Below are 13381 nucleotides of genomic sequence, written 5' to 3' on the forward strand. Positions count from 1 at the left end.
GGCTATGGGGGATATGGTACTGAGGTTGGTAGGCTATGGGGGATATGGTACTGAGGTTGGTAGGCTATGGGGGATATGGTATTGAGGTTGGTAGTCTATGGGGGGATATGGTATTGAGGTTGGTAGTCTATGGGGGATAGGGTATTGAGGTTGGTAGTCTATGGGGGATATGGTACGTGAGGTTGGTAGTCTATGGGGGATAGGGTATTGAGGTTGGTAGTCTATGGGGGATAGGGTATTGAGGTTGGTAGTCTATGGGGGATAGGGTATTGAGGTTCGTAGTCTATGGGGGATATGGTACGTGAGGTTGGTAGTCTATGAGGTTGGTAGGCTATGAAGGATATGGTATTGAGGTTGGGGGGATATGGTATTGAGGTTGGTAATCTATGGGGGATATGGTATTGAGGTTGGCAGGCTATGAAGGATATGGTATTGAGGTTGGTAGTCTATGAGAGATATGGTATTGAGGTTGGGGGGATATGGTACGTGAGGTTGGTAGTCTATGAGGGATATGGTATTGAGGTTGGTAATCAATGGGGGATATGATACATGAGGCTGGTAGAGATCACTGCTATGGTCCCTCTACAGATTAATGCCCACACATTAATTAAGGGGTTGAAGGGTTGTACTTCAAGTACCAAAAGTGACTCATGTGGTCCTCATGTGGCAGGCTAGGCACCGGGGGGTTCAGATATTGAAGTGCCGCGGGTTGGAGCTCAGATCCAGTAGGAGAAGCCGCCATCGTATCCCTCGTCCCCAGGAGACGCACCGCGTTTATTTCCAAAGCAGAACATCTGAATTCTGTGGACAGAACAAGAGAACCTGTCATATGGTGCAGAGAAGAAGACAAGAAGATAAATGAATGGAGGTTGATTCTATGCAGGTTGAGGAAAGGAAGACTGGTGGGGTCAGCCAGAGAAACCAGATGCCGCCATTTTTATTTTCTCACCCGAGCTTCAAAAATGACAGATGGTATCTGGTTGCTGAGACCCACACCTTCAATTTAATTCCTTTTAGTGTGAAAAAAGGGTCAGTCCAGCCAAAACTGGAAATTCAGGTTTGAAACAAATCTTAGGAGTATAGCAAACAAGATCTGCGGAGCTGCAATTCCATATTAATATTTATTTTTAGACATTAACACAAAAAACAAAAACAAAACATTTGGCCCAAAAAAAAAATCATGAATCAAATTAACAAAAAATTCAGAGATTTCGGTGATCCCCAGTAAGAAATGGGAACAGAAAAAACAAAGCAACAGTGTTACATTGCTATAGAAACATTTGTTTTTTCTTCGTTTCGCAGAATTCTTGTTAATTTTGTTTCTATTTTTTGGGGATCTCAGGGAGTATTCCCCTCCACCCCCCCCCCCCCCCCCCCCCCCGAGAGCACGGCAGCTGCCAAGACTACAACAATAGCGATTTATCCCGCAGTGCTCCACGACTCCCATCATTTCACATTTAAAAAAAAAAAAAAAATATATATATATATATATATATATATATATATATATATATATATATATATATATATATATATATATATATATATATATATATATATATATATTTTTTTTTTTTTTAACAAAATGATATATGACACAAACCCCCCCCCCCCCTTTATCTATTGATACGTCCTCCAGCACCCCAACACACCTCTGTATGAACCTGAGACTGGAGTAATAGTCTGCAGGACTGTGCATTGTATTGGTGATCACGGGTGCAATGCTGTGCAGGCCCCAATGCAAAAAAAAAATTAAAAATTGCACATTTTTCGTTACTAATTAAATATGAATGCATTTATTATTTTATTTTGCACAAACGTTGAACTGGCCTAGGACATACTATGGGGGTGCAGGAGGGGGGGGGTGCAGACCGCATCCTGGTGGACACCCGCCAGAGGCTGTACAAACCGCGGCACCCACTTTCATTCGCTTAGGCGGGAGCCGTTTGCGGGAGGCAGGACAACTCGGGATAGAGGGCGGTGCTACCCGAGTTAACAGCTGGTGATTGGTTGTTTTGGGAGGAGGGGAGCTGAGGACAGTAATGGGGTGCTGGGGAGGAGCTGAGGACAGCAATAGAGTGCTGGGGGAGGGGGGCTGAGGACAGTAATTGGGGCACTGTGAGGGGGGGGGTTCTGAGGACAGCGATAGGGGGCTGAGGACAGCGATGGGGGGCTGAGGACAGTAATTGGGGCACTGTGAGGGGGGGGGGTTCTGAGGACAGCGATGGGGGGGCTGAGGACAGCGATGGGGGGGCTGAGGACAGCGATGGGGGGCTGAGGACAGCAATAGGACAGTAATTGGGTCGCTGAGGACATTATTGGGGGGGGACTGAGGACACTATTGGGGGGGGGGAAACTGAGGACACTATTGGGGGGGGGGGACTGAGGACACTATTTGGGGGGGGAGACTGAGGACACTATTGGGGGGGGGAGACTGAGGACACTATTGGGGGGGGGACTGAGGACACTATTGGGGGGGGGACTGAGGACACTATTGGGGGGGGACTGAGGACACTATTGGGGGGGGGGACTGAGGACACTATTGGGGCGGGGGGACTGAGGACACTATTGGGGCGGGGGGACTGAGGACACTATTGGGGGCGGGGGGGACTAAAGACATTATTGGGGGGGGGGGGACTGAGGACACTATTGGGGGGGGGGACTGAAGACACTATTGGGGGGGACTGAGGACACTATTGGGAGGGGACTGAGGACACTATTGGGGGGGGACTGAGGACACTATTGGGGGGGGGGACTGAGGACACTATTGGGGGGGGGACTGAGGACACTATTGGGGCCGGGGGGCTGAAGACATTATTGGAGGGGACTGGGGACATTATTGGGGGGGGACTGGGGACAGTAATTGGGTCACGGAGGATAATAAGGGGGGAGAGTTTCACCGATGTGCTAGCCTGCTCAGTGCCCTACTATGGGTGAAAACCGTGTTTTACTGCACCGGATGACTCCAACCCTAGTGATGAAACTGCAATACCTTTACATGATATAGTTATACAGGGGGTCCCCTACTTACAAACATCCGACTTACAAACGACTCCTACTTACAAACGGAGGGAGACAACAGGAAGTGAGAGGAAATCTACCCCTAGGAAGGGAAATTCACTCTTGTAAGAGTTAATATGGGAAAAAGGTGTCTCCACTGATGCTTTATCACCTATCCTTATTTCCCTAATAACCCCAAATTTTCAAATCCAATTGTCATTGGGACAGAAAGTGAGGTGAAATCTTCTGAACAGGGGCACAGACAGCAAAACAAATGTTACAGGGGTGATAACCCTTCCCTATGCTATCTACAAAACTTAAAAATAGATTTTTTGGCTGGAGCTACACTTAAAAAATTTACCTGTTCCGACTTACAAACAGATTCAACTTAAGAACAAACCTAAAGTCCCTATCTTGTTTGTAACCCGGGGACCCCCTGTACATGTAAGGTATCCAATCACCTTGTAGAGTGGCATTGAGTCTTGCAGCAATTTACTGATAGATTACTGATACAGATCTCTGTACATAAGCCCCGCCCCCCCCCGGCCCCCCAGTATGGTCTTACCGCCCTGTATGGTCTTACCCCCCCCCCCAGTATGGTCTTTACCCCCCCCCCCAGTATGGTCTTACCCCCCCCCCCCCCCAGTATGGGTCTTTACCCCCCCCCCCAGTATGGTCTTTACGCCCCCCCCCCAGTATGGTCTTACCCCCCCCCCCCCCCAGTATGGTCTTTACCCCCCCCCCCCCAGTATGGTCTTACCCCCCCCCCCCCAGTATGGTCTTACCCCCCCCCCCCCCCAGTATGGTCTTACCCCCCCCCCCCCAGTATGGTCTTTACCCCCCCCCCAGTATGGTCTTACCCCCCCAGTATGGTCTTACCCCCCATATGGTCTTACCCATGGAAGAATAGGAGTCCATCAGCTGTAATATATGGGGGGATGGAGAGTTTCCCTGAGGTGTGTGCAGACGATCTACCTTGCAGCAGATATTCCTCTTCGGCGGCGCCGCCCTCCTTCTCACCGGTCGCAGGTGGTGTTTCCATTGCCGCTCCGCCGCACTGCTTCACACAGAGAGGAGGAGAAGAACTCCTCCAGCCAAAAAAAGCCAGAGAATGCACGCAGCAAAATACGGGATTCAGAATACCCTGAGAAGACAAAGCGTTCCATTGTAGCTTATCTCCTATCCACCAACACACAGCGCCTCACATTGCAGGACAGCGAAAGGACAAATAAAGTGGAGAAACCTTCATAGATCCAGCCTGAGGAATCTCCACACACAACGGGATCTGACACCAAATCCAACACTCAACCACTGAGACCTCTTCATTTCACTCCAAGGTCTCATTCACTCAGGTGTAGCGATCGTTCCACCCGTGGGAAAAACCATCTTCACCTCCCAGGATGCACAGGTGTTCCATGCAGGGGCAGGTAGGCAGCCTATTGAAAGTAATGACAGATCGCCGGCTGCATGGACCTCCATGGGCGTCCCAGAGTCTGCTTGCATCCAGATCCATGCATCGGACCCGTATGGAGGTCCATGAAGCTGAGGACCTCTCATTACGTTCAACAGGCTGCCTGCGCGCCCCGCATGGAACACCTGTGCATCCCGGGCAACTGAAGATGGCCCATCCCAGGGGAGTATGGATCCCTACACAACCGTGTGAATGAGGCCTAAATCTGAACTCCGGATAAAAAATCCATCGGTCATGTGACTTCTTCTGGAATCTTCTCCTAGATCTGTGCAGTCATCCAGTGTGAGACTTCCTGTAATAAAGGCCGCCCACTGCTGATCTCTCTCTACTTGTCCAGGGAGACTGGTCTTGTCTCCACCCCCTCCTGTAGTAGGTGGAATCTAATGGGTCCCTCCACAGCTCTGCTCTCTTCCCTTGTCCAGGGGGACTGGTAATGTCTCCGCCCCCTCCTGTAGTAGGAGGAGCCTGCTGGGCCCCTCCCACAGCTCTGCTCTCTCTCTTTGTCCAAGGTTACTGGTCTTGTCTCCACCCCCTCCTGTAGTGGGTGGAAACTGTTGGGCCCCTCCCACAGCTCTGCTCTCTTCCCTTGTGCAGGGGGACTGGTCTGGTCTCTGCCCCCCTCCTGTAGTAGGTATAACCTGCTGGGCCCCTCCCACAGCTCTGCTCTCTTCCCTTGTGCAGGGGGGACTGGTCTGGTCTCCGCCCCCTCCTGTAGTGGGTTGGAACCTGCTGGGCCCCCTCCCACAGCTCTGCTCTCTTCCCTTGTGCAGGGGGACTGGTCTTGTCTCCGCCCCCCTCCTGTAGTGGGTTGGAACCTGCTGGGCCCCTCCCACAGCTCTGCTCTCTTCCCTTGTGCAGGGGGGACTGGTCTTGTCTCCGCCCCCTCCTGTAGTAGGTGGAGTCTGCTAAGCCACTCCACAGCTCTGCTCTCTTCCCTTGTGCAGGGGGACTGGTCTTGTCTCTGCCCCCTCCTGTAGTGGGTGGAGTCTGCTGGGCCACTCCCACAGCTCTGCTCTCTTCCCTTGTGCAGGGGGACTGGTCTTGTCTCCGCCCCCCTCCTGTAGTAGGTGGAGTCTGCTGGGCCACTCCCACAGCTCTGCTCAGGCTATGTACAGCCCAGTGATGATGTCACTGCTACTTTTACAAGGCAAGATCTGTGTTTTCACAAGGCATTTGGAGCTCACAAAGCTGATTTATATCCTTTATGGCTACTGAGGAATATATTCATACATATACAGATACACACACATACAAACTACATGCAGTACATCTCTGCATTATATGTACAGGACCCCGTGTTTTATCCCATTAATCCAGTGATCTCCTGACCTCCTGTAGTGATCTGACAACGCACCGTCTGCTGCCATGAAATCCCAAATAGTGTTGTCAGTTCTTTCCTCAGCTCCATAACATGGAGGTGTTCTGTAGTCCAGCAGAAGAAACTCTGAGAAGGGCTGACAACATTTGTTGGGATTTTAAGGCAGGAGAGGCAGCGTTGTCAGCTCACATTATTGGAATAACGGGTATTTTTCTGGAGCCTTTTTAAAGGGATAAAACCCGGGTGTACATTCTGTAGGGATGTGCGGAGTTTTTTGCCTAGACTGGGATATGTTCCATGACTGCACAGATAAGGGAGCCCATTTATGAAGGTTGCAGGTTGCATTTAAGAAAGAAAAAAAAAAAAAAAAAAGACCAGATTTCCCCCATTCACTCACTGGATGTGGATGGGGGAATCCTTCCCGCTGTGATATTGTACTCTGACAGAGGGGAGGTCCCCCCCACCACACACAGAATACAATGATCAGTGTTGATGGGTATAGCCTGCAGCACTGATTGTTCAGGAAAAACCTGCCAGGCTGGTTATACAGAAGTTGAACAACAAGTCAGCTTGTGTACAACCAGCGAACCGTCACATGGATGGAAATTCAACCGGTCCCCCGCTGAACTGGGCGAATCTCTATCCATGTATGGCCGGCTTCATTCTCGTTCTATTAAAGCCATCGGGGGACGTGTCACCCACCTCAGGATTACTTTGATTTCGATTTGTTCTTACCGTAATGACAAAGAGTGTTTGTGCCGCAACTTGTATCTGCCGAGGTGCCTGCGGGGTCCCCAACACCTCCACCAGGAGCAGCATGAAGTCACACAGGACATTTCCAAGCCAACTGCAGGTAAAAATATAATTTGATTAGTGTAGAAAGGATTCTGCTTTTAGGGTTAGGCTAGCACTGGGTGGGGGGTGGAGGGCGGGCCCGGGGATACCGGTTGGGTAAAGGCTGGGGATACCGGTTTGGGTAAAGGCCCGGGGATACCGGTTGGGTAAAGGCACGGGGATACCGGTTGGGTAAAGGCACGGGGGATACCAGTTGGGGTTAAGGCCCGGGGACACAGTTGGGCGAATGCTTAGGGATACTGTAGGGCGAAGGCCCGGGGATACCGTTGGGGGAAGGTCCAAAAGATACCGTTGGGCCAAGGCCCGGGGATACCGTTGGGCCAAGGCCCGGTTATACCGGTTGGGCCAAGGTCCGGGGATACCGTTGGGCCAAGGCCTGGGGATACCTTTGGCCAAAGCCGGGGGCCATCATTGGATGAAGGCCAGGGGATTAGTGTTGGAGGAAGTCTCGGGGCCACCACTGGGTGAAGGCCCAAAGATACCATTGGGCGAAGACTCAGGGCCCACCATTAGGAGAAGGTTTTATCTCTCCACCCATCAGAAGCCATTTAAAAGTCCATTCCAAAATTTAAAAAACACCTTCTCCTCCCAAACCTCCACCAAAATTACCATTAAGCCTAAATCTATCTTTCACTATGTTCATATCATATCTCACTGTATACAGTTCTCTTCAGCAAATCATCTTTTTGTAAATCTATTTCTTGCCTGGAGATCCTGCCAGTAACAGCACTTCCTGTTGGAGGGCTGACAACGCTAAGCTTCTGCCTCCCAATGAGCAGCAGTGTTGTCAGCCTGCCGTGTGTGCGCTCCTCCAGTTGGCTGTTGGGCTGCATATCAGGTCTGGCAGCTCAATGAAGGAGACTGATGGATAAAATGTAATTGCCATAAAAGAAATATAATTTACTGGGGTGATAAAAGAATTCTACAGGGAATACTGAACTTACCAAGCAAGGAAGGCCCCATAAATCCCCAGAAGGCGTCTGCACAGGTTGTGCTTTCTGAATCGCTCACTACTGGTATATACCGCACAATGCATCTTCAGGACGGCGGGCACTGGGGGGGGGGGGGGGGGACAGGAAATAAATAATCAAATCAGCTCTACATAGTGCAATAGTTATTACAATTCCTCCTAATAAATGCCACGGACACATCCTGTAATATGTCTCTGTCTCAGAACATGTCACCAAACTACCGACTTAGGGCAAGCCATGCCCACTGGAATAAACCCCACCCATTCCCATCAAAAAGCATACTCCCCCTCCAAATGATCTGTGCCAGGGAGGAGGACTCTTACCGCTCACAATGGCTCTTTTCAGCAGGAAGGGGCTCCCGAGGAGCGCGAGAAGCAATGGGATGTACAGGATGACATCATGGAACACCACGAGGCCTTGTTTAGAGTCACACCTGAGTACAAGAGACAGGCTTAGTACACATCCCACAGAGAAACAGCTCATCAATATATAATACAGCTCATCAATACATACCACAGCTCATCAATATAGAATACAGCTCATCAATACATAATACAGCTCATCAATAAATGCCACAGCCCATCAATATAGAATACAGCTCATCAATACATAATACAGTTTATCAATACATGCCACAGCCCATCAATACACATTACAGCTCATCAATATACAATACAGCTCATCAATACACAATACAGCTCATCAATACATACCACAGCTCATCAATATACAATACAGCTCATCAATATATAATACAGCTCATCAATATAGAATACAGCTCATCAATACATACCACAGCTCATCAATATATAATACAGCTTATTAACCAGTTCCCGCCCGGCCTATGTGAGGGCGGGACATTCATTGTTGCGGGTGGACGTCACATGACGTCCTCCCGAAAACAGGCCATGGTGCAGCGTGATCTGTCACTGGGTGTGTCCACTGATGACTGATCACCGAACCGACCCGCTGCCAGTACCATGTGATCACTGCGACCAATCACAGCAGATCACATGACAATTGTAAACAATGAAGGTCTTCCATTCATGCCATCCATTGTATACAATTGTGTTGCTGCGATTGGTCACAGTGATCACATGGTACAGGCAGGGCCAATCACAGCTAATCACAATAATACTCAGTAAAAACGGTTGGTTATACCAATGAGTATTCACAGCTATAAACAACCATAATGTGTAAAAAAAAAAAAAATAATCCTGATGACTTCCCCGGAGTAGTACACGGTTTTATGGTAACACTGTGTTGCTCAAGTCACAGTGTTAAAAAAAAAAAAAAAAAAAAAGAAGAAGTCGTAAAAAAAAAAATAAAAAGGCAATAAAGAAAACAAAAATTGAAAAAAATATTCAATTAATTTTTTTCGTACTGGCACCAGTCGGTGTCCCTGATCACCGCCACACCTGTTATATGACGACACCGTACTGCACCGGATGTATTAAAAAAAAAAAAAAAAAAAAAATGTAAAAAAAAAATTAATTAATTTTCAAAAAATTCTGACCTAAAAAAAACAAAAAAAAAAAAAAAAAGAAGAGAACTTCAAAAAACTTGCCACGCCTCTTACTAAATACCCGGGACGGTCTACTTTCCAAAAAGGGGGAGGGGGGTATTTGTACTGTCCCTGGCGTTTTCGGGTCTCAAGGAATGAGAATCGGCCGTCAGTACATCAGGATTGATGGATTATCACATCTACAGTATATCACAAAAGTAAGTACACCCCTCAGTGACATTTGTGTAAATCTTTTCTTCTATCTTTTCATGTGACAACACTGAAGAAATGACACTTGTCTACAATGTAAAGTAGTGAGTGTACAGCTTGTATAACAGTGTAAATTTGCTGTCCCCTCAAAATAACTCAACACACAGCCATTAATATCTAAACCGCTGGTAACAAAAGTCAGTACACCCCTCACTACATGGACAACATTATCCTTCTGTCCAGGAGGTCTGAAACAATTGCTGACGCACCAAGAGATTCTCATAAACACCCTGCGGGGGATATGGCTGGTTTATTAACTCTCTCTAACTTAACAGTTAGTATGCCGGGAGGTGATCTGCCAACTCCTCTGTTCAGCTTCCACCAGAGAAAACGGTGGCAGTCAAAGAAGGAATGTCGAAGACAGTATTCTCCACTTGTTTGACCATTTCTCAATGGCCTCCATCTTTGGAGCACCATGTCGTCATACCTTGGGCGCTCTGACCTCGACAGTTTCAGCTGGGATTCTTAGCACAATAAGAGGAAACAGAGTCTGGCACAGTTATCAACTGTCACTCAGTATGAGGAGAAGTATACGGTGGTGGCTGAAGAGGGACAATCTGATGAAGTCGCCCCGTTACAACCATTAGACTAGATCACAATTTCTATTCACCTCGGCAAAGATAGTGTCAGAGAAATAGGAGCATCCCTATACGCAATACTGCAAAAACCAGCAATGCGCCACTGTCAGCAGTGAGTTTAAATAGGCAGTGGCGCCGCTATCGCGTCATGCGCATGCCGTAGCGCATGCACGTTCACCTGATCGCGGCGCCGCGCGTCTGTCTGGTTGTGAGGCTGCGTATCCTTGTGCGCTGATGCGCATCAGCGTGTCCTTGCCTATGACGGTTCACCATCCTTGCAGTATTGCGTATAGGGATGCGCCTATTTCCCTGACACTATCTTTGCCGAGATGAATAGAAATTGTGATCTAGTCTACTGGTTGTAACGGGGCGACTTCATCAGATTGTCCCTTTTCAGCACCACCGTATACTCCTACTCATACTGAGTGACAGTTGATAACTGTGCCTGACTCGGTTTCCTCTTATTATTCCCTACGTTCCTGTGCCTTGTATCTCCTGCTTGTCTGATCTCCAGTGTACCAACCCGGCTTGTCTGTCCTGCTCCTTCTGATTCCTTGGCTTGACCTCCCGGCTTGTACCTGACTTCCTCCTGCCTGCTTCCTGCATCTGACCCCGGCCTGGCTAACGGACTCCACCTATTCCTGTCTCCTGTGTTAAGGGCTCAGCTGCTCTTGATCTCGGACTGTCTGCTGTGTTTGACCCCTGGCCTGGCTCCTGACTCAGCTACCTGAACATTCCACTGGTCTCCATCCTCAGGGCCTCCTAGGGCAGCGGCCATCAACCCCTGTCCTCAGGGCCTCCTAGGGCAGCGGCCATCAACCCCTGTCCTCAATGCCTCCTAGCGCAGCGGCCATCAACCCCTGTCCTCAGGGCCTCCTAGGGCAGCGCCATCAACCCCTGTCCTCAGGGCCTCCTAGGGCAGCGGCCATCAACCCCTGTCCTCAATGCCTCCTAGCGCAGCGGCCATCAACCCCTGTCCTCAGGGCCTCCTAGGGCAGCGGCCATCAACCCCTGTCCTCAGGGCCTCCTAGGGCAGCGGCCATCAACCCCTGTCCTCAGGGCCTCCTAGGGCAGCGGCCATCAACCCCTGTCCTCAGGGCCTCCTAGGGCAGCGGCCATCAACCCCTGTCCTCAGGGCCTCCTAGGGCAGCGGCCATCAACCCCTGTCCTCAGGGCCTCCTAGGGCAGCGGCCATCAACCCCTGTCCTCAGGGCCTCCTAGGGCAGCGGCCATCAACCCCTGTCCTCAGGGCCTCCTAGGGCAGCGGCCATCAACCCCTGTCCTCAGGGCCTCCTAGGGCAGCGGCCATCAACCCCTGTCCTCAGGGCCTCTTAGGGCAGCGGCCATCAACCCCTGTCCTCAGGGCCTCCTGGGACAGTGGTCATCAACCCCCTGTCCTCAGGGCCCACCAACAGGCCAGGTTTGCAAGATAACTGAAACACATCACAGGTGAGAGAGATCATTTGCTGCTGTGATGGCAGTATTCTAGTCTGCATCTCTGCAAGGTAATACATAAAACCTGGCCTGTTAGTGGGTCCCGAGGACAGGGTTGAGGACCACTGTCCTAGGGGACTTGAACACACAGACTGACCAATCGTGCAAACTTTCCAGAGCACGAGTGGGCCCTACACTGTAGGTCTTCTATGAGCTGGTCCACAGGTGGGGCCAACCACAGACAGACTACATTGCTTCTCACAGCAATTTCAAACTTAGGAGGATGTCTGAATCAGTTCCGCTCCCCAAGGCAGAGGAGTACAAATGCCTTGATTTTTCTCCATGGATCTGCAATCTAGTCTATATATTTTCCAAACAACATTTCTCGTAATGAGATTCCTCTTGAGGCTTTCGAGAGTGAACATGGAAGTCCTATCCATTCCTCCAGTTTGACAATGGGGGCCTTGGGTTTTTTGTGGCCATTCATTTCATGAGACAGAAGCCCAAATTCTCTTTTGCACATACGCAGGCCGTGGCGGCAAACAGGATGATTGATAGGGGAAGCTTGAGAACCTGGCCTGCTCCAGGATGACCTCTACCTTGTGGAGTGTGTGAGAAGGCACTGTTACTAACAACATCTTTTGCCAAAATCTGGAACAAATTTGCGTTATTTCTCAGCAGGGCGAGATATGGACACTACTACACCTCCGGTGACATCTGTCCTGGACTTCTTGTAGACCAGATTAGACATGAGCCTTGGGCCTCATGTACACTGCGGCTGGTAAATGGGTGTAAAACGGACGTTTAGGAGCAGTTGGGCATTTTTTTTTCAACTGCTCCTGATCTCTCCTCTACGTTATATCATCTGTCCATGTACACAGCGTCGTTTACAGCCGTTTCTAGGCAGTTGAGTTTAGAGGCTTTTTTTTGTAACGCAAAAAAAATGGGTTCAGACGCTGAGTTTAGAGGCATTTCAAGCTCCAAACGCTTCTAAACGCGGTAACTCGCATTTAGCCGCATTTCGTTTACAGGAGTTTTTCATTTTTGGCTATTGTGAAAAAAAACGCTTCTAAACGCAAACACGGATAAACGTGGCATGTAAACACGGCATGTAAACACGGCAAAAATGTGGGTTACTATCTGTCAAGTTAAATTGTTCAGGAGAGGTTCTAAAAACATCCCATGTACATAAAGCCTATGCCTATATTCCTTGAGATTGCAAGTGTTGACTAGGTCGGCAATACCAATGTTTAAAGTGATTGTAAAAGGATCGTTTTTTTGTTTTTTTTTTACATAACAAACATGCCATACTTACCTCCACTGTGCAGCTCGTTTTGCATAGAGTGGCCCCGATCGCCCTCTTCTAGGGGTCCCCCGGCGGCTCGCGCGGCTCCTCCCCACATCAGATAACCCCCTAGGAGATGCGCACTTCCCGAGTCCAGGCATTTGCTTCCACAGACAAGAATGCTGGACTCGGCCCCCACCCCCCCGGCACCCGCGTCATTGGATTTGATTGACAGCAACGTGAGCCAATGGCTGCGCGGCTATAAATCTATCCAATCAAGAGCCGAGAACCCCGTGGAGAAAGAGACCGCGCGTCCCCACTGAAGAGATGAAGGGGCTCAGGTAAGTAAAACGGTGGGGGCTGGGGGGCCGGTGACTGCCAGGTGTTTTTTCACCTTACTACATAGGATGCACGAGGGTTTACCACCCCTTTAAAAATGTGCCGGAAATCCTTTTGATGGCACAAATTTTGAAGACAGTCAGGAGGTTTTCGACCACCACGAAGGATGATCTTTCCCAGTGGAATCCATCGGTATTGCTGGATTTCATACCAGTTCGCGACCATTTGCTCCAACAGAACAGTGTTCAGTTTGTGACATTATCTACTAGGCAGCATCTATCGCAAGATCTTCAAGCAGAAGGATGTCTTAGATCAGTGGTCATCAACCCTGTCCTCAGGACCCACTACCAGGCCAG

The 13381-nt window shown here is 49.5% G+C and overlaps 1 protein-coding gene across 1 annotated transcript; it reads right to left on the reverse strand.

The window, feature by feature from the left end:
* Positions 1 to 106: 106 nt before the first annotated feature.
* On the reverse strand, positions 107 to 8044 carry LOC141107327 (G-protein coupled receptor 143-like). Its single transcript, XM_073598017.1, has 5 exons — positions 7939 to 8044; positions 7589 to 7697; positions 6525 to 6636; positions 3897 to 4144; positions 107 to 801 (listed from the first exon to the last, which is right to left on the reverse strand). Exons 2-5 carry the CDS (start codon positions 7678 to 7680, stop codon positions 717 to 719), a joined length of 537 nt encoding a protein of 178 aa, XP_073454118.1. The 5' UTR covers positions 7681 to 7697; positions 7939 to 8044; the 3' UTR covers positions 107 to 716.
* Between the last annotated feature and the right edge of the window lie 5337 nt (positions 8045 to 13381).

This window comes from Aquarana catesbeiana, linkage group LG09 (genome assembly GCF_042186555.1).
Source record: "Aquarana catesbeiana isolate 2022-GZ linkage group LG09, ASM4218655v1, whole genome shotgun sequence".
In the NCBI taxonomy this organism is placed as follows: Eukaryota; Metazoa; Chordata; class Amphibia; order Anura; family Ranidae; genus Aquarana; species Aquarana catesbeiana.